The 22,736-nt window shown below is 38.0% G+C and overlaps 1 protein-coding gene across 3 annotated transcripts in view; it reads right to left on the bottom strand.

Annotated features, from left to right (window-relative positions):
* Positions 1-22,736, bottom strand: part of LOC124803048 (fatty acid 2-hydroxylase) — a 509,122-nt gene that overhangs the window by 10,895 nt on the left and 475,491 nt on the right. For all 3 annotated transcript variants that reach the window (XM_047264166.1, XM_047264168.1, XM_047264167.1), the window contains 2 exons: positions 16,448-16,570; positions 15,743-16,031 (listed from right to left, as the gene is read on the bottom strand). In XM_047264166.1, the coding sequence (XP_047120122.1) occupies positions 15,743-15,952 (210 nt within the window). In that variant the 5' untranslated portion in view covers positions 15,953-16,031; positions 16,448-16,570. The remainder of the gene's footprint in view (positions 1-15,742; positions 16,032-16,447; positions 16,571-22,736) is intronic.

The following is a 22,736-nucleotide window of genomic DNA, read 5'->3' as shown; positions in this document are numbered from 1 at the left end:
TCGGATTACATATGGAATGTTATCAAGTCTATGTTAAATTACACGTTAGTTGAATAGTTACAATAATTTTCGTAAATGTATCTTACATAATTTTTGATTGATGTAAAAATTTTCAGTGGTTACCTGTAGAATACCCAATGGGTGAATGAACAAGTTCTTAGACTCTGGTTCAGTAAGTGGAATAATTAGCATGTAGGGAATATGATCTGTCTAATTATATTGAGTTTCTTATTAGGACTTACATAGTCCTAAAGACTGGACGTAGTTAGCCTCTATTAGTAGAAACTAGAGTTGTAAAACTCCCATAGACTATCGTAAGTAAGTGTAGATTATGTTAGTTTTCCTAGTAGCCATGGTCAGTGAAGATTGTATCCTTGTTACCTGTACCTTAGATGTGTTGCATACCCTTTGGGCTTTACCTCATATCATTTGCTTTCTTTATATATGCATTCAGTGTCTTACTAGATTCCCCTAGAAACTGGAAGCAGTGAAGTGAAGTGTTTAAAAACTGAATGAGGGGATGTAAATGGCCGCATAATCTGCAGAAAATTTTTGTTCTGCATAGTTACTCTTCTGTTTGTTACTTAAAAATAAACTGTATGTCAGCCTATAGCAAAACTGCAATTGTCAGTGTTCAGGTTTTATTCGAAAATTGTTGATTTGCAGTGTGAAACAGATGGATGTCATCATAAAAATAATAATAATAATCAAAATAAAAAATACAGCTTTATCATGTAGTGCCACTGAATGCAATTTCCTTAAAAAATTACTTTAAACAACACTTCAATACCTTGCCAAGCATATATAAAACATGTTTCTTTTATTCATAAACAACTTTTGCATTTATCAATAATAACAGGAAACAGTTGCCTATGATCATAATGAAGGACATTCTATCAAGTACAAAGTGACAACAACAATTACATAATTTTTTATGTTTGTACATGTAAATGATACTTACATCAAAAGAAATTTCTTTGGATACATAAAAGGGCAGAAGTTACATGATGAATTAATTATTATTACACATAAAATGCAATTTATGTTCTGTAATGATATAAAATCCACAATGGATGAACACTGAATGCTGTGCAGTTCTAACTATGTGCAAAACAAAAAACAGTAAAAACAAAGAAAAGTCATCAGCTACCAGTTTCTCTCTTACACATTCATTTATTTTTCTTTCCCTACCAACACTGCCAATACCACCGGTAATCCTATCATTTACTATGTCAGTTATGTAATGTACCAAAACGAGCGAAGCATTGTTTTGGTAGAGTCGAACTCTAGAAGTAGCCAATATGATCACTGATCTCTATTAAGATCTGAATATTATGTTACACCACTACTTAACCAATTTCTAGAAATTTTTATTTTCATTTCATGGCTTGCAATTTTTCATATTAACACTTCCAGATTTTGTACTGTTGCCATACTTTGTCATGAAGTGTATGATGTAGTTGCACAACTACATTATAATTATAATGCTGTTACCATTTAATTTGAAAGAAAATAGGTCCACATGAGTGAGGGAAGGAGATGTTGGTTCTGGTCTCTCCTAATAAATAAATAAGTAAATATACTTTTGATCTCCCTTTCACTTATTCACTTTTATTTTGTCTTGTTCTGTTTCTGCCTTGTCCCTCAACATTTTCCAAACAAAGAATCACAAATAAAGTTCTATAAGCTCAAAAATTAACATTAATTTTTCATTTGTGTGTGTTTCAAACCTCCACTGGTTGCTTCTGTTTTAGCAATTGAACGTATTCTGGTATTTCAAATGCTATGGATGCATAGAAAAAGTTATCAAGAAATTTTTGGAAATTATTTAACCAAGTGTGTATTTCAAATACAAGCAACAATGAAAAAAGAATACATTCCTTTAAAATAATCTAATTTGTAACTACAAGTCAGAATAAATTTACTGAGCACTGAATACTGTGTACTGTGTTCTATTTTATATAACATTTATTGCCATGTGTAATTTTGTTGAGACTAGTTTGTAGAAATAATTGTTGGATTTTACATGGAAGTAGAAAGTACTGTACTCCACTTGGCTAGGTGTTGGAAATTATTGATAAGTTTCACAAATATCATTAATTTGTTGCAGGTGGTATCAGTAGGTCCTGATGCACTAATAGAGAAACACAAATCTGCCTAGTAGAATGCAAACATCCAACAATGTTAGCTCATATATGAAATATTAGATGCAGTTACTAGGCAGGTGTTGGGGGATGACACATTTGTCAAATTTGTGTGGATTCTCCATTTCTGATGTCTTCATGGTAGGCAGTAATTTAAATTTAGTAGTGAAGTGTAGAAGATTAACTTTAGCAAAAGCTAAGTATGACATTCACATTCTAAACACTCAGAGATTTTTGTAAAAAAATTCTTGCAAAGTACTATGTCAGTTCGTTCAGCAGTAAAAATGGGCTCTCTGACAGTATATTAAGCTTATCTGGCAGAAAGAGGTTTAAATTATATACCAGTTATCTGATAATTATCTGCCAGGAGTGGAGTTATAAAGTCCATGAATATGTGAAACACATCATGAAATAACCATAACAAAATACACTGGGAAGTTAACTGGCTTCAGTAAACATAGAAAGACATAATGCTGTTGGTGGTTAATCAGGTTATTTCCAGAGGCAACTGGAGTACATTAACAGATGCTAATACTGATATGTATGAAGGGAAAAAAATCAGACAAATGTAATTCTTCTCTTAATAGGTTCTGAGCTACAACTCTCTGAAACTGACAGGTATGGGGACAGTGCAGCTGATAGTCACTCATCAGGTATTTACTTCTATTTTATTGTCAATTTCCCTCTGCTACTCATGTTGAAAGACAATCCAATGTATTCAATATACTTTGTAGCTCAATATAATGGAAGGAAACATTCCACGTGGGAAAAATTATATATAAAAACAAAGATGAGGTGACTTACCGAACAAAAGCGCTGGCAGGTCGATAGACACACAAACAAACACAAACATACACACAAAATTCAAGCTTTCGCAACAAACTGTTGCCTCATCAGGAAAGAGGGAAGGCGAGGGGAAGACGAAAGGAAGTGGGTTTTAAGGGAGAGGGTAAGGAGTCATTCCAATCCCAGGAGCGGAAAGACTTACCTTAGGGGGAAAAAAGGACAGGTATACACTCGCACACACGCACATATCCATCCACACATACAGACACAAGCAGACATATTTAAAGACAAAGAGTTTTGTCTTTAAATATGTCTGCTTGTGTCTGTATGTGTGGATGGATATGTGCGTGTGTGCGAGTGTATACCTGTCCTTTTTTCCCCCTAAGGTAAGTCTTTCCGCTCCCGGGATTGGAATGACTCCTTACCCTCTCCCTTAAAACCCACTTCCTTTCGTCTTCCCCTCTCCTTCCCTCTTTCCTGATGAGGCAACAGTTTGTTGCGAAAGCTTGATTTTTGTGTGTATGTTTGTGTTTGTTTGTGTGTCTATCGACCTGCCAGCGCTTTTGTTCGGTAAGTCACCTCATCTTTGTTTTTATATATACTTTGTAGCTCATGTAGACAAATGCCATGTTGTTAATCAAAGTTGATACCTACATTATTTTTCAATGTGTCGACAAGCCTTTAAAATGTAAGAAAGTAACTCCTTACTTCTTTTTACTTTTTGGTTACTCCACAAACAATAGTGTATTGAAGAAACAAAAGGGGATCTTGGTGACCATCATCACAACTGATGCAATGCCCACAACAGTGTTATTGAAGTCCTGATCTCTAATTATAAAGAATGAGCACAGGATTTATCTTGTAGATATTTTGCAGCCCCTGTTCTCAAAGAACATAGTTCAAGTTGTCCTGTTACAGATTCTGCAAAAATTGTTACTACAATAACTGGATTAATAAGTTGGTTATCAAAACTGCAATACCATACATTAACTCAAGAAGTTTCTGCTCACAACACTGTTTAGACTGTTTACCTGCCTTTGTATGATAATTTTGATTATTATTGATAGCACTGAAGATGGTCACAGACCATCAGTAAACAAATGTACTGAATTAATTTGTCATTAGCTGTTAGCTATAGGTGCAGACACAATGGAAGGATATCTGTTGAGAGGCCAGACAAATATATCGCGAAGAGATGCAGCAGCGTTTTCACTAATTGCAGGGGCAACAGTCTGATTGATTGATCTGGCCTTGCAGCATTTCAACCAAAACGCCCTTTCTGTGTTAGTACTGTGAATGGCTGAAAGCAAGGGGAAACTACAACTGTAATTTTTCTTGAGGGTATGCAGCTCTAGTGTGTGGTTAAATGATGATGGCATTCTCTTGAGTAAAATATTCTGGAGGTAAAATAGTCCTCCATTCGGATCTCCGCATGGTGACTTCTCAGGATGATGTCATTATGGGGAGAGACAAAACTGGCGTGGAATGTCAGATTGCTTAATCAGTCAGGCAGGTTAGAAAATTTAAAAAGGGAAATGGATAGGTTAAAGTTACATATGGATAGGTTAAAGTTACATAGTGAAGAAGTCCAGTGGTAGTAGAAACAGGACTTCAGGTCAGGTGAATACAGTTTCATAAATGCAAAATAAAATGGGGTTAATGCAGGAGTAGGGTTAATAATGAATAAAAAAATTATAACACGCTTAAGTTACTATGAACAGCATAGTGAACACTTCATTGTAGCCAAGACAGACACAAAGCTCACAGACACCACAATAGTACAAATTTATATGCCAACTAGCTCTGCAGAATGTGACGAGACTGAAAAATGTATGATGAGATAAAAAAGAAATTATCCAGTTAGTTATTGGAAATGAAAACTTCATAGTCAAGGGGAACTGGAATTTGATAGAAGTAAAAGGAAGAGAAGGAAAAGAAGTAGGTGAATACGGACTGGGGGAAATGAATGAAAGAGGAAGCCACATACAGAATTTTGCACAGAGCATAACTTACTTAAAGTTAATACTTGGTTTAAGAATCATGAAAGAGACCTGGAGACACTGGAAGGTTTCAGATAGATTATATAATGGTAAGACAGAGATTTAGGAACAAGGTTTTAAATTGCAAGACATTTCCAGGGGCAGATGTGGACTCTGACCACAGTTTATTGGTATGAACTGTAGATTAAAAGTGAAGAATCTGCAAAAAAGTAGGAATTTAAGGAGATGTAACCTGGATAAGCTGAAAGAAACAGAGCTTGTTGAGAGTTTCAGAGGGTGCATTAGACAATGGTTGATAAGAACAGGAAAGGGATATAGTAGAAAAAGAATGGGTAGCTTTGAGAGATAATATACTGAAGGCAGCAGAGGATCAAGTAGGTAAAAAGAAGGGGGCTGTTGGTAATCCTTGGGTAACACAGGAGAGATTGAAATTAATCGATGAAAGGAGAAAATATAAAAATGCAGCAAAGGAAAACTGCAAAAAGGAACACAAACATCTCAAAAATGAGACTGATAAAAGTGCAAAATAGCTAAACAGGAATGGCCACAGGACAAATATAAGGATTTACAAGCATATATCTCGGGGGGAGGGGGGGGGGGGGGGGAGGAGATAGACATCATCTTCAGGAAAAATTAGAGAGACCTTTGGAGAAAAGAGAACCATCTGTATGAACATCAAGAGCTCAGATGGAAAACCAGTTCTAATCAAAGAATTTAAAAGTAAAAGGTGGAAGAAATATATAGAGGTTGTATACAAGGGAAATGTACTTGAGGGCAGTATTATTGAAATGAGAGAGGATGTAAATGAAGATGAGATGGGAGGTATGATACTGTGTGAACAATTTGGCAGAGCATTTAAAGACCTAAGCTGAAACAAGGCCCTGGGAGTAAACAGTCCATTAGAACTACTGTAGGGAAAGCCAATCATGACAAAACTCTTCCATCTAATGATCAAGATGTATGAGACTGGTGAAATACCTTCAGACTTCAAGAAGACTATAATAATTCCAATTCAAAAGAAAGCAGGTGTCGACAGGTGTGAAAACTACTGAACTAACAGTTTCCTAAATCAAGGTTGCAAAATACTAAGATGAATTCTTTACGGACAAATAGGAAACTGGTAGAAGCTGACCCCAGGAGAGATCAGTTTGGTTTCTGGAGAAATATAGGAATACACTAAGAGTTAAAGAAAGGCAAACCTATGCTTAGAGCATTTGTAGACTTAGAGAAAGCTTTTGACAATATTGACTGGAATACTCTCTTTGAAATTTTGGTGGTAGCAGGGGTAAAATACAGGGAGTGAAATGTGGTGCTGCAGTAGACTTGTGTTGATTAGGTGGGTAGATCATGTAACTAATGAGGAGGTACTGAATAGAATTGAGGAGAAAAGAAATTTGTGGCACAACCTAACTAGAAGAAGGGGTGGGTTGGTAGGAAACATTCTGAGGGATCAAGGGATCTCCAATTTGGTACAGGAGGGAAATGTGGTGTGTAAAAATCATAGAGGGAGACCAAGAGATGAATGCAGTAAGCAGATACAGAAGGATGTAGGTTGCAGTAGTAACTCAGAGATGGATAGGCTTGCACAGGATAAAAGTGACAGCGAGCAGCATCACACCACTCTTCAGACTGAAGACAACTACAACAACATAGCTATTATCTGGTCACAAGATTCATGTCATCGGGTACTGCCTTTGTCAAGATGCTCCACACATTGTAACTGATCGAAATACAATCCTTGCTAATTTATTGAGCGCTAAGTTAGGATGTATTTCTAGTGGTATACTGTGCTGGGAGCCATGTTGGTCTCCAGTTATATAATGATATGTTTTGCTAGCCCCACATTAATAAGCAATGCTGTAGTAGCTTCTATCTCCTTTCACCAATTTTTGAAAGATTGTTGGATTCCAGATTGTTGGAGGCAAACCAACAGTGCTCAGATTTATAGAGTTTGGAATGGATTACATGAAGAAAATCCACCTAATAGAGAACAACATACATTAAAACAAAGACTCCACTATTAATGTATATTTTAAATGAAACAAATAGGTAAATTTATTATATTAGATATTCTTCATCTTCTTTTCACACAAAATAAAATTTTATACAAGAATGTCAGCCTAGAAAACTTTATTGCCAGACAAACATATTTCCCAGTGCATAGCAGAACATTTGACTTAGATGGAAGATTGATTGTATGAAGAAGTCTGTTCAAAAACTTATGGGACATTCATAATTTTGCACCAATTAAAAGAAAATTCACAAATTGTGCTTCACACAATCCAGCAACAGACATACTAGGATTGCATCCAGAAGTATAAACAGCTTTGAGAGTGAATTTTATCCACAGTGGATGCTGTTGAACTCTGTGACTGTTCCTTTGCAGGGTGTAGAAAAATTTCCACTACCAAGCACGATAAAAGATTATTTATTCATCACACAACTGGGTTTGGGCATGTGCCCTTCCTCAGATGTTTATACAATCATGTACATATGTATATTACTGGATATCACTGTACAAATAGAAAGAAAATTATTTGCTGGTGACTAAACAGATACAAGTGGAACAATTGTAAGTGGGAAGGCAGCATTTATCGAAAATATTCCTGTACTTACATAAAGATGAAGCAGCATTATTATTATTATTACACTGGGGTGACAGTTTTTCCATTTAGTTGCACATTTATCATTATCACATGATAACAAATGCGCAACTAAATGGAAAAATTGTCACCGCAGAGTAATTATGATAATGATGCTTCATCTTTATGTAAGTACAGATATACTTTTGACAAATGCTGCCTTGCCACTTACAATTGTTCCACTTGTATGTGCTTAGTCACCAGAAAATAATTTTCTTTGTATTTATACAGTACTCTCCATGCATATAAATGTGTACATGAATGTATAAACACCTGAGGAAGGGCCAACACCTGAAACCAGTCATGTGATGAATAAATAATCTTTTATTGTGACTGGCAGTGGAAATTTTTCTGCACCCAGCTTTATGAGTGGTGTATCAAGTGTAGAGGAAAGTAATTCCAAGAGACCATGCCCATTAAGTAAAAGGTAAGCACAGGAAAATTTTGTGGAGAACCAGAATTTTTCTAAAAGACCTTGTATAACAATTATTCCATGTGAGACCTTAAATTCAGGTGCATGTGTACTTAACAAATGCTTATTGAACAGCTGAGTGAGGTGCTGGTCTCGGTAGAACGGGAGAATTTTGTGCAGACAGGTAATTTCATTACCTACTTCATGAGTGTTATCTCTCAAACTGAAGCCATAAACGTGTCAGGCATTGAGCTGTCTGGTCATTCAGTACACTGATATACTTTGCATCTACCAACAAAGTGCCATCAGTGGACATAGGTACATGCCAACTTTTTGTACAGCTGTAGAATGGAAAATTCAGCAGAACACCAACGAGTGGTATCAGAAAAGTAACTAAATAGATTTCTGTGTAGGCAGCCATTTTTAATTGTTCAGTCTCCTCTCTTCTGAAGTTCCAGTGTTAGTTGCCTGTTCTGTGCTTTTGGTCAGATTTAGTATGGTTTTCCGCTAATGGTCGACGTTGATACTGACTGTTAAAACTTCTTAATTCCTTCCAGTTTATTGGGGATTCTTTTCAACCCCTGCAGTTCACTAGATTTCATTTGACCATGTAAAAAATTTTTCTAGGTGGTTTCCATTGGTTCCCAGACACCACATATTTTCTTCTACAGAAAACATGGGTTGCATACAATGCTGGCTTAGACAAAACAATACCATACAGGCTATACGACAGACAAAACTGCAGACTAGGTTTTAATTACACCCCACATAACAATGTGTCCTAATATCTGCTGACATTAAAAACACTTATGAGAGAGAGGATGATGAATGCAGCAGATGTTGTGAGTATCTTCGGATCCAGAAAGTTGTCGATTTTTCAGACACCACAGGGAGGATTTACAATAGCTTTGTAGCAGGTAGGCATCACATTGGTCTGCACAAGAATTTCTGGCTGTCTTGAAGAAGGCAGTATGGTATGGAACATCCAGCTGTGTAGAAACCTTTCTACAGCTATTCATTGGGCAGCATTGATTGTGAGAATTTTCTTGACTTGATTCACATCTTATTAACATTGTGGTCTCAGCACAGGGAAGACCCCATATTCATACATCTTGTTGAAGTCCACTAGAAAGAAGTGTACTGCATAGCTTTTTATTGTACATGAAACCATAGTTGGCACTCTCAAACAGAAAACCTAGTGTTTTCATTGCAAACACTGCTGAGTTACACTGTGTTGACCCACTCTGTGTGTGTAGATAATTCTTCTGTCCTTCTTCACAATCTGTTGACATCTTGAGGTTTCACGTGTTCTGCTGGATATCAGTGTTGTCCATGTACAATATTTTGGCATGACTGATGTCTTCATTCGATACTACTTGAGATAGCTAGTCGAGTGGAACAGCTCCAATACCCCTCTCTGGTCAGCTCTAGGTGCTCCATCTGCAGTTTGTTCTCACTAGAATTGTCCTGAGATGTTCAATTTTCAGTCCAGTGTGTCTGACAGTGAGCTGATGTTCTGTTTTCAGTCTGGTGCTCAAGAGGACTGCTGGGGTATGTGAAAGATGACCTTGACATACAAAAACCAGGAATTTAGGAATTTGTAACATACCGTACCAATGTGGCATTTCATGGATTGGCCAAATGACTACAATAGTGGACATCAGAGGCACACCCTGCTGGGACAGGCAACTAAATCAGCTATTGCTGAGAACTGATCTATGATGTATGAAGAAACAGGGGTTCTAGCACAGACCTCCAAACACTGGGACAGTGTTATAAGAGAGTGAATGGAGATAAAGATAATAGAAAATATAACGAGTCATGACTGGGCACCAACAGCAAAGCCTTGTCTCCTGCACTGGAGTTGGTAAAACACAATGGTTGTGGCAACAGTATTCAACAAAAGAACTGAGAAAGTGGACATAGGGAACAAACCCTAGACAGCATATCATTTGTAATTTATCTACATCGTCTTGTATGCTAACCTGAACATCCACAACTAACATGGTGTTAATATATGTGTTCCTTCCTTTATGCGTGATGGTGTTCTGTTTTTTTTCCATTCCCTGGTCCCGTCATCTACATAGATATTAAATAATCTAAGTGACAAGCTACACCCTTGTTTTACTCCTTGATTTGTTTGTTTTCCAGGAGTTAATTCCTTACATGTGTCAAACCCATTCTGGTTTTCTTGTATAGGGTTTTCGTGACTCAGATCAGATGCTTATAGATTTCTCTTTTTTCCATTATTGCCCATAGCTTGTCTCTGTGAGTTCTGTCAAATGCGTTTTCATAGTCCATAAATGCTAGGTAAGTTTCTGGATTAAATTCTCTCATGTATGTGTGTGAGGGAGGGGGGGGGGGGGCACTGAAACTGCAAGGAATAAATTTTATTCATCTGATGGAAAAAAATCACCACTACTAGATGCAAAAATACTGAACAGATTAAATACGGGAGAATTCTCTTATAATTAAGAATGCTACGTCTCTCTAACATGTGCTGGGTAAAATATGAGATGTCAGAGGAGTGGAAAATAGCAAAGGTCACTTCAATATATAAGAAATACAGAATTAAACCTACACCAAAAAATTTCTTCATACATTCTAACTCAAGCTAGAAAGGTAATACCTATCCTCATATGCAAACCGTGTAAGCATGTCTACTAGATTATATGTGAATATAATAGAGGGAAACATTCCACGTGGGAAAAATATATCTAAAAACAAAGATGATGTGACTTACCAAACGAAAGCGCTGGCATGTTGATAGACACACAAACAAACAAACACAAACATACACACAAAATTCAAGCTTTCGCAACCAACTGTTACTTCACCAGGAAAGAGGGAAGGAGAGGGAAAGATGAAAGGATGTGGGTTTTAAGGGAGAGGGTAAGGAGTCATTCCAATCCAGGGAGCGGAAAGACTTACCTTAGGGGGAAAAAAGGACAGATATACACTCGCACACACACACACATCCATCCGCACATACACAGACACATTTGTCATGTCTGCTTGTGTCTGTGTATGTGCGGATGGATGTGTGTGTGTGTGTGCGAGTGTATATCTGTCCTTTTTTCCCCCTAAGGTAAATCTTTCCGCTCCCGGGATTGGAATGACTCCTTACCCTCTCCCTTAAAACCCACATCCTTTCATGTTTCCCTCACCTTCCCTCTTTCCTGATGAAGTAACAGTTGGTTGCGAAAGCTTGAATTTTGTGTGTATGTTTGTGTTTGTTTGTTTGTGTGTCTGTCAACATGCCAGCGCTTTCGTTTGGTAAGTCACATCATCTTTGTTTTTAGATATAGATTATATGTGAAGTCATATGATAAACATGGCTAACAATGTGATTTTAAAATTGCTTTGAAAGGAGAGCAAATGTTTACATTATGCTTTCTGTTTCATGTGGTCCTTACTATCACCTCATTCTGTGTACTCCTTTCTTCTAGAAATATTCTGTACCATGCCAGGTGATGAAATACAGGCATATTTGTGGAAGACCACTGACATAAAAGGTCATCATCATCATCATCATCATCATTTAAGACTGATTATGCCTTTCAGCGTTCAGTCTGGAGCATAGCCCCACTTATAAAATTCCTCCATGATCCCCTATTCTGTGCTAACATTGGTGCCTCTTCTGATGTTAAACCTATTACTTCAAAATCATTCTTAACCGAATCTAGGTACCTTCTCCTTGGTCTGCCTCGACTCCTCCTACCCTCTACTGCTGAACCCATGAGTCTCTTGGGTAACCTTGCTTCTCCCATGCATGTAACATGACCCCACCATCTAAGCCTGTTCACCCTGACTGCTACATCTATAGAGTTCATTCCCAGTTTTTCTTTGATTTCCTCATTGTGGACACCCTCCTGCCATTGTTCCCATCTATTAGTACCTGCAATCATCCTAGCTACTTTCATATCCATAACCTCAACCTTGTTGATAAGGTAACCTGAATCCACCCAGCTTTTGCTCCCATACAACAAAGTTGGTCGAAAGATTGAAATGGTGCGCAGATAACTTAGTCTTGGTACTGACTTCCTTCTTGCAGAAGAGAGTAGATTGTAGCTGAGCAATCACTCCATTAGCTTTGCTACACCTCGCTTCCAGTTCTTTCACTATGTTGCAATCCTGTGAGAATATGCATCCTAGGTACTTGAAACTGTCCACCTGTTCTAACTTTGTTCCTCCTATTTGGCACTCAATCCGTTTGTATTTCTTTCCCACTGACATTACTTTCATTTTGGAGATGCTAATCTTCATACCATAGTCCTTACATTTCTGATCTAGCTAGCTCTGAAATATTACTTTGCAAACTTTCAATCGAATCTCCCATCACAACTAAGTCATCCACATATGCAAGACTGCTTATTTTGTGTTCACATATCTTAATCTCACCCAGCCAGTCTATTGTTTTCAACATATCATCCATAAATAATATGAACAACAGTGGAGACAGGTTGCAGCCTTGTCTTACCCCTGAAACTACTCTGAACCATGAACTCAATTTACTGTCAACTCTAACTGCTGCCTGACTATCCATGTAAAGACCTTTAATTGCTTGCAGAAGTTTGCCTCCTATTCCATAATCTCATAGGACAGACAATAACTTCCTCCTAGGAACCCGGTCATATGCCTTTTCTAGATCTATAAAGCATAGATACAATTCCCTGTTCCACTCATAACACTTCTCCATTATTTGCCATAAGCTAAAGATCTGGTCCTGACAACCTCTAAGAGGCCTAAACCGACACTGATTTTCATCCAATTGGTCCTCAACTAATACTCACACTTTCCTTTCAACAATACCTGAGAAGATTTTACCCACAACGCTGATTAAAGAGATGCCTCTGTAGTTGTTACAATCTCTTCTGTTTCCATGTTTAAAGATTGGTGTGATTACATACAAGGTCTGTTCAAAAAATTCCAGAACATTTGTAATTTCATGCCAGTGGTGTGTTGGAGCAAACTGTGGCTGGCATCCCTGCACAAACCTGTGCTTAATGTGTAATTGCCGGAAGTTTCATTGTTGTATGTCTGTTAGTTATTTCTCAGGGCTGTACTGAGTAGAATGTTGTGTCACACAGTTTGTGAATTTTGAGATGTCAGATTTAGAGGAGCAATCTGTCTGATTTAAATTTTGTGTGAAACTCATGGAAACTGTTACAGAGGCACATCAAGTGTTTCAGGAAGCCTATGGTGACAAGAGCTTAAGCCATACTTGGTGTTACGAATGGTTCACACTTCTTAAAAACAATCATATGGAAGTTAAAGATGACCCTCGTTCAGGATGCCCTTTGACATCTACCAACAACATATCAGGAACATCAGTGAAACTGTGCGTGCCAAAGACTGACTGTCTGAGAGACTGCAGAAGAATGTAACATTTGAGTTGGATCATGTCATGAAATCCTCACACAGCATCTTGGAATGCATCGTGTTGCCACCAAGTTCATCCCATAGCTCATGAGTGAAGACCACAAAGACCTTCACTTCACAATCTGTGAATAGCTTTTGGATCACGCAAATGAGAATGAGATGTTCCTTAAGAAAATTGTAACTGGTGATGGGATGTGGGTCTATGGTTATGATGTTGACCACAGTTCTGTCTTCACAGTGGGTCAGGAAAGGTTCCTGAAGACCAGTAAAAGCTCATCAGCTCAGGTCAAATGTGAAAGCCAGTCTGATAGTTTTCTTTGACTTTGAAAGATTAGTTCATCATGAATTTATGCTTCAGGGACAAATGTGGTGAGACAATTTATGACTTTTGCATCACGATAATGCACCTGCACATTGCACAAAAAATGAAATCACTGGGCTGCATCATTCTCCATACTTCCAGACCTGGGCCCTGTGGACTTTTTGTTTATTTCCAAAGTTGAAAACCCTATTGAAAGGGTGAATATTTTCAATGATAGACACGGTAAAAGAGGATTCACAGACAGAACTCCGTGTGATCGAGCAAGAGGCATTCCAAGACTGCTTCTGGAAGTGCAAAAGACATTGGGAGCAGTGTATCAATTGTGGAGGTGAGTATTTCAAAGGAGACCATACAGAATAAGTAAAAGGTAAGTGCAGAAAAAATTTGTGCACAAAGCTCTTGAAGTTTTTGAAAAGACGACGTATTTTTGAGAAATCCATTTCCAGAATGCTACTGTAGCAGGGTAGTGTTGAGATTCAATATACTGTGTGGAAACAGTATGAAGATAATTTTAGTATTATAATATAGGACTGTTCAGTTTGTTATCCTCATTTCTCTGTTCAAGTCATGAAGTTAAATCCATTTGTTTTTTTTTTTTTTTTTTTTTTTTTAATGAATGAAGTTAAAGAATTTGTTTTACAATGCTGTGAAAGTACACACTCTAATTTATTCCTCCACATAGTTTCCAGCTGCATTGAGACATTGTCATAGTGTTTGATGAGCTCTGAAATTCTGCAGTCATATCTGTGGCTGAAGGCAATCTACAATGTGGATTTCCAACTCCCCTTTGTATAGAAGAGTATAAATAATCCATGAAAAATGAACATAAATCTCTGGAATCTCTGCAGTGGTGAATTTGTTGTTTTCTCTAACCTTTCCATTAATCAAACAAAACATTTATGATTTTGTTCAGCCACCTTTCTCACTAATGAGAATCACAAGGACAGATCTGATTGATTTGATTGGCAAAAGGGTTAGAGAAAACACAGATTCAACACTGTGGAGCTTTGTTTTCATTTTACGCAGATTATTTGTGCATTTCTGTAGAAAAGTAAGTTGTAAACAAATGTCATAGCAGCTTCAGTCACAGGTGGCAGAATTCTAAGATGTGGACTTTCAGAGCTTGTCAAAGGCTACAACAAATTCTCACTGTGGCTGGAAAGTATTTGGAAAAATAAATTGGAGTGTGTACGTTCACAGTATTGCTACAAATTCTGTAACTTTGTTCACATTTTTTTTTTAAATAAATGGAGATTGATTTATGGATTGCCCTCATATTTTACTTTGTGCAGAACTGATCCATATTTATTTGTCCGTGACCATGTGAGCCATAGCTTCTTGGTTATAGAATGAGTTAGTACAAATTTACAGAATGATGATTAGTAAGTTTATAAATGAAAAAAATTAATAAAATACAAAAAAGTTAGAGGTTTTATGAATAAATAACACATTACAGAGGAAAGTTATTAAGTACTGCAAGAAACTCCAATTGAGAATGGGAAAGTGGCTCCAGTAAATAAAGTAATGATTTGTTCAGAACCATCCTAATTGTGACGATCATGTACATAAGCTCTGCATGAGAACTGTTTTTATTAAAATACTGCAGTTAAAAAACAATTGTGTTTGGTTCACAACACAAAAAAAGAAAAATGTGTTGTATTTGGAATATATATTCACACTAAAAGCAATGTTGTAGAAGTTCATTTCCTAATTATCTCCCACAAAAGGTAAAATGAACTAGTAATATATAACACATGTTTAAATTTAATGTTATATATTATACTGTAATAGTTCATAATTAATAATGCTGAAGGTAATCCAAATCATAGAGGACTTTATAAAATTCAGTGCCTTTGGAAAAAGAATTTGTAGTATCAGTGTAGACTACTATGTATTATTCAGCACATATATGAAGAGTGTGAGGTGGTATTTATCATGTCTCCTATGCCAGTGTTCTGTAGATATAAATGAAACAATGACCATCTTGACTGTGTACTTCCATGAAAATGTGAGATTCTGGATTATAAATAAATAACTACTGCTACTGTTCTTACCTCTAAGTCATCTCCTTCCCCTTTCTTCACTTTGTAGTCTTTCATCATGTAATATGCTGATGGAGCATGATGTATTTCATCCAATTTGTGACTAATCTCCTTCCCTCTGTAAGGAGCAACAGTGTTAGTGCCTCCAGGGTGAAAATGGAGAAATTTTCCAATATCATAATCTTCACCCTTGTGTTTTATGACAAAGTTGGCTTTTGTCATGATGTGCCTTTTTGCTGGCTTCAGAATAATTTATTTATCACTTGCTTCTCTCAGTTTCACTGATTTTGTTTCACCCTACCTGAAAATCATGGTATGAACAACTTCTATGAGGCTTCAGTTGCAATCACATGGTTGATACAAGGATACAAGAAAGGAGATAAATGACAACCCAAATGTTACATAGACTTGATGTCCAGCTAAACTTCAAATGAAGTGGAGATAAGGTGTACATCTACATACATTGCTAAGTTTACAATAAAGTGCTTTCTTTACTGTAGAATCAAATAGAAGAGCTGAGAACGAAGAAATAACTATGTAATTACAATGCACTGAATGATTTTCATTCTGTATTATATGCTACGAGTATGTGGTTGTTTAACACTGTGACATTGGTATGTATATGACAATAATTCAGTTAAGATTTCAGGCCAACAGCTTTGACAAAACATTGAAATTTTGCAAAACAAGTAACTTCATTAGAAGAGTTCAACTCACCATTTACAGATGAAGCAGATCAACTGAACATCATTGCAGCAGCACAGTTGACACCTGACTGAGTGGCTGATAAGTGTATGACTGCTTATATCTTCTGCTGCTGAATGAAGTGGTATTCCTACTCTGAAATGGAGCATACAGTTATCTGGCTGGAAACATTTATGTAAGCTGCAATCAAAATCATTTATCTCTACTGTGATCTTGATAAGTATCGATTGACCTCTATCTTCCAACTGATGTTTGTCACACCTTCTAGTGGTGATCCACTTCAAGGACAAATATGCTTTCAAGTAGACTTCTTGACACATGCTTGAAAGTTTAAGAACTTCACACAACTTCCCAATACCATATCATGAATTATTTCATGGTAAATTTTTTTGCTACAGTTTCATTATAAACATTATTTTCCAATCTGACTTCCTACTGCAGTAGAATGTACTTTTTTCCAGAAAGTTAACATGTCTCTAACAATAAAACTTTAGGTCTAGTGCAATTCATGGTATTAAGGTCAAAAAAGAAGAACTAAAAGACAGCGAAGCTTAATGTGGCTGTACCAACTTAGTTGTTGCAGTTCTTATTGTTCATACACTTTTTTAACCTGCTCTATGTATTGTTAGCATATTTATCTTCATTCTGCACCATCACACTCATACCAGTGAAAAATGGGCTGTCCCCAGGCATCCCTTTATTTACCACCTATTTAATTCTTGAGTATTGTTTGTCAGTACGGGGCCCTTATGAAGTTGATTTACCAGAGGCAATAAAGTTACAAAGAAGAACTGGAGTCATTTACTCACCCTGAAAGCATTACAAATATCATTACAGGGCTAATTAATAAAAAGATCAGTTGAAAACAACAAATTGCTGTATTCCTGTTATTTTCTACCGAGCCCCTCTATTTGGGGCACCTTCCTTGTGTACACCCGGATGCTCCATTATTTTGTTGATATGATCATTCCAAGGATGTCATGGTCTGTCATGTTTGTTTGTCAGGTGGTTTCCGTTTGCCACTAATGATCTGGCATTCTCACCAAATGCCTATACTAGTTTAATGATTTTCTTTCAGTTCGATCTGCCACTGTTTCACTTACCCTCATTTTAGTTCTTACTCCATCATTAGTTCCACCTCAATTTTTGATGTTCTGGTGGTCAATCATTAGTAATACTTTTCCACAGCTATGAGTCATCTTTTGTGGTCAGTATTTTTAAATGAAGAAACATGTTATTAGTGCCATGTTTGAATTTTGACAGTTAAAAAACGACCCCATTCAATCTCATGTAGTCTGGGCCACTGAGCTACACAGGTTATGTAGGAATTTCTGTTAGGAATTGCTGTTTTGTACTCAGCTCTCTAACAACAGACATGCCAGATGTAATGCTGGTGGGACGCTCATCTTTCCCACCTCCCAGATGATTCCATCAACAATCATAGCAGTGGCAATGGGCCCCATCAGTGGCAGCCCTCATTGTTCACTGGCTGAAAATGTTGCTTCCTTCACCACACATGCAGTGCATCACTCCATGACTCCACTGGGGTGCAACATGTCACAAGTGTGCCAAATAGGCACACTTGCAAAACATATATTTAGCAACTCTGCCCAAAATAAGCCCTAATGTATGAAAGTGAATGAAGTGAGTGGTAAATATACCAATGTGCAGACTTCTCAGAATGCAGTCCAGCAAGTGTACTTAGATGAATTCGTAGACAAACGCGCAGTGAAGTTACTCCTTGAAGCTGGTGCTGCTGTGTCCTTGCTAAACTGACCCACTTACTTAAGTTATTATCATTGTACTTACAGCCAGCCAAGCCAAACGTTTGGGCCTATGGATGCCATCATGTGCCCACTTGCTAGGAAAACTATCCATTTTATTTAATTGCAATCAAGTTTCTTACCCGGCAATTATCTTGTTGCAGCTCCCCTTCAAAGTGGACAATGTTTTTGGGGAAGATTCTTTTCACACTTTTGGGTTTACAGTTTGTGAAACAGCACATGCCACACAAATTGAAAGGCCTGACATCTTCCTAAAGACTCCCTGTTTGGGATAAAACAATATGGAAAGGATAGAGTGGTACTCACCACATAGAGGAGGCATTGAGTCACAGACAGGCACAACGGAAAAGACGGCTAAAATGTTAAGCTTTTGGACAAAAACTTCCTTCTGAAGTAGAAAACACACACATGTTCACACAAGCACAACTCATGCACATGTATGCACTGTCTCTGGGCGCTGTAGCTGGTGTGTGAGAGGTGCTTGTGTGAATGTGTGGGAATGTGTGTTTTATACTTTGCAAAAAGACTTTATCTGGCTCTGACGCAAAGTGACACTTTCTCTCTTTTCAGTGCCGAAATAAATGTTCATTCTGACTGTAAAAGTGTGTCATTGCGGTTCTATGCCACATAATACCCACAGTATCATAGGAAGAATACATGAGTAAATTGGTTGGTGATCTAGGTGGATATATGGTGCAAATGTTAGTGCAGAGAGCTACAGCCTCTGGCAGCAACAATGGAACTAGCCCAACTGGTCATAGAGTCAAATGGAGCTTGGATGATGGATACGACTACATCATTCCACTGCTTCGAATCCATGCTAGACTTCATCAACTACAGTGTCTGACAAGTGGTGGCATGCCATTCTCCTGGAAGCCAATCACCAGATTTTTCAGTGAAAGAGAGGGAGACAGAGAGAGAGAGAGAGAGAGAGAGAGAGAGAGAGAGAGAGAGAGAGAGAGAGAGTGCTGGGGATTGTACTGATTAGGGCAACGGTCGAGTACCCCTGTGTATGGAGGTGGGTCAGAACAGCATTTGCAATGTGTGGTTATCCATTGTCTTGTCGAAAAATAACATCACAATCTCAAAGATAGGGCACAGCCACTATATGTCAAAGATGAACGTAATTTGGCTGTGCTCGCTCTCCTTGAAGCCTCCAAACATCTGAATATGCGTAGCAGGCTTAGGTGAAATCAAGTTAATTATTGGATCTTTTTACTTGCCACCTGATTCCACCAAAACAGTTCTAGAACCATTCAAAGAAAATCTACGTACAATAGTGCGTCAACACCCAGATAATGAAATATTAGTTGGAGAGGACTTTAATCTACCCAGTATAGACTGAGACGTCTATGGATTCATTGCAGGTGGTATGGACAGACAGTCTTGTGAAGTCCTTTCGAACACGTTTTCTGAAAACTGCGTTGAGCAACTAGTTCGACAACCCACATGCAGTGGAAATATTTTAGACCATGTAGTTACAAACAGGCCTGACCTTGTCAACATTGTCAGTATAGAGACAGGGATTAGTGCTCAAATGTCATTATAATGATGATGGTTATTAAAGTTGATAAATCCATCAAGAAGTCTGGGAGAGTATTTACGCTACAAAAAGCAGATAAACAGTTATTAGCATCCTACTAAGACAATGAATTGACACCATTTAGTAGTCCTAGTGTGGCAGACTCAGAGGAAGTAAGGGCACAATTTAAACTGGTTCCATAACAGGTTTTATAATAAAATTCGGAAAATCCTGTCGAAGGAGAGACTGTTGCATTCTCGGTTCAAAAGAGAACGCGCAAATGTTGATTGGCAAAAATGAGTAGAAATTCGTACATCCCTAAGAAGATCGATGTGTGAAGCATACAGCGACTTCTATCTTCGTACCTTAGCGAAGGTTCTTGCCGAGAACGCAAAAAAAAAAAAAAAAAAAAAAAAAAAAAAAAAATCTAGTTTACGTAGAATCGCTAAGTGCGTCAAAGGTTTCTATCCAGTCACTCATCGACCAGTCTGGGGTGGCAATAGAAAACAGCAAAAGCTAAGTTGAACTTTTAAATTTTATCTTTAAGAAAGTTATTTATGCAGGAGGTTGGAACAGTCTCCCGCATGGAGGACATAGAAATAGTCATCCCTAGAATACAGAAGCAACTGAAAGAGTTGCGAACAAATAAGTCGTTAGGTACAGGTGAAATCCCAGTTCTGTTTTACAGAGATTACCATGCAACATTGTTCCCTTACTTAGCTTGCTTTCATTGCGAATCCCTCGCTCAGTGCAAGATCCCAAGTGACTGGAAAAAAGTAGAGCTGACTCCTACACATAGGAAAGGTAAAAGAACGGACCCACATAATTACAGACCAATAACATCGGTTTGCTGCGGAGTTCTTAACACATTCTCATTTCGAATGTAATAAATTTCCTCGAGACAGAAAAGCTTCTGTCCACAAATCCGCACGGATTTAAAAGGTATCACTCGTGCGAAAGTCATCTTCCTCCTGTGAACCAAGTATGAAGGGCTACATACAGATTCCATATTCCTAGATTTCCAGAAATCATTTTCTGCGGTGCTCCACTGCAGACTGTTGACGAAGGTCCAAGCATGCAGATTATTTTCCCAGATTTGTGAGTGGCTCGAAGATTTCTTAAGCAATAGAACCCAGTATGTTATCCTCGACAGCGAGTGGTCAAAAGAAGTAAAGGTTTCGTCAGGGGTGTCCCAGGGAAATGCTGTAGGATCGCTGTTACCTTCTATATATATATAAATGATCTGATGGAGAGGGTGAGCAGCAATTTACTGCTATTTGCTGATGATGCTGTGGTGCACGAGCAGGTGTCGTCACTGAATGACTGTAGGAGGATTCAAGATAGTGCAGACAGAATTTCTAGGTGGTGCGATGAATGGCAGCTTGCTCTAAATGTAGAAAAATATAAGTTAATGGGGATGAATAGGAAAAAATAGAAGACAGCATTAGTAGTGTGCTGCTTGACAGTCACATCAGCTATATATCTAGGCATAACATTGCAAAGCAATATGAAATGGAACGAGCACATCAAGTTGGCAGGGGGGAAGACGAATGGCTGACTTCTTTTTATTGGGAGAATTTTGGAAAACTATTGCTCATCTATAAAGGAGGTCGCATATAGAACACTAGTGCCACCCATTTTTTATTCCTTCCTGAGCGTTTGGGATCCCCAGCAGGTCAGATTACAGGACGACATTGAAGCAATCCAGGGAGACGCTGCTAGATTTGTACCAGTGGGTTCGATCAGCATGCAAATGTTATGGAGATACATTGTGAACTGAAATGGGAATCCCTGGAGTGAAGGCGATGTTCCTTTCGTGAGACACTATTCCAGTTTTTGGGGCCGGCAGCAGAACGATTATACTGCCGCCAACGTACATTTCGCACGAAGATTATGAAGATACGATAAGAGAAATCAGGGCTCTAAGAAAGGCATATTCTTTATGTTATTGATTTAATATCAATTAATTTACTATTTTGACAGATTAATGTGTTGAATTTAGAATTCATTTATGTAGATTTTTTCTAAAAATAGTCGTTTTTCCCTCGCTCTGTTTGTGAGTGGAACAGGAAGGCAAATGACTGTTAATGGTACGAGGTACCCTTCACCATGTACCATACAGTGGCTTGTGGAGTATGTACACCGATGTAGATGTAGACATGGATACATCCATCATGAAGCTGTACAGAGAGCCGGAACTCGTCAGAAATGATGGCATGGTGCCAGTCATGTGTACGGCGTTGTCACTGGCCGCAGCTGTATTGGCTTGCAACTCTTTGCTGTCATATAAAGGAAAGTCACGTCAATAATCGCCTTGCTGACAGTTCATGGTGCTGTAGATATTGTTGCACTTCCCACGTTCTTGCATGTCGTGCTGCAAACAGTTCCACCTCCTCACTCAAGGTACATGGCACAGCTGAACGATTCTGTACAACTGAGTGAACAATATGTCTGCCCTCTTGGCCACTAGTCTTGTGGGACTGCTGAGATCCTGCGCTTGTAAGTGCAAGTGCTTGTATGGCTGTCCAGCAGAGAGAACATAATAGCATTCATGAGAGTCTGATAGACACGCAGCACGCGTAGCAGAAATGAGCAAGTGGCCAAGATGAGAGATCGCATATAAAATGGACCAGTCATGTGTCTGTACAAAGTTGATGGGTAGACACAGAGGCTGATCTGCATCTATAGTTATACTCTGCAAACCACCATGAAGTGCATGGCAGACGGTATGTCCCATTGTGCCAGTTATTAGGGTTTCTTCCTGTTCCATTCACGTATGGAGCACGGGAAGAACGATTGTTTGAATGTTTCTTTGTGCGCAGTAATTATTCCTATCTTATCCTCACAATCCCTATGTGAACGATATGTAGGCGTTTATAGTATATTATTAGAGTCATCATTTACAGCTGGTTATTGGAACTTTGTTAACAGACTTTCTTGGGATAGTTTATGTCTATCTTCAAGAGTCTTCCAGTTCAGTTCCTTCAGTATTTCT

Source organism: Schistocerca piceifrons, chromosome 6 (genome assembly GCF_021461385.2).
Source record: "Schistocerca piceifrons isolate TAMUIC-IGC-003096 chromosome 6, iqSchPice1.1, whole genome shotgun sequence".
Classification (NCBI taxonomy): Eukaryota; Metazoa; Arthropoda; class Insecta; order Orthoptera; family Acrididae; genus Schistocerca; species Schistocerca piceifrons.
This window is presented reverse-complemented; position numbering and strand designations above follow the sequence as displayed.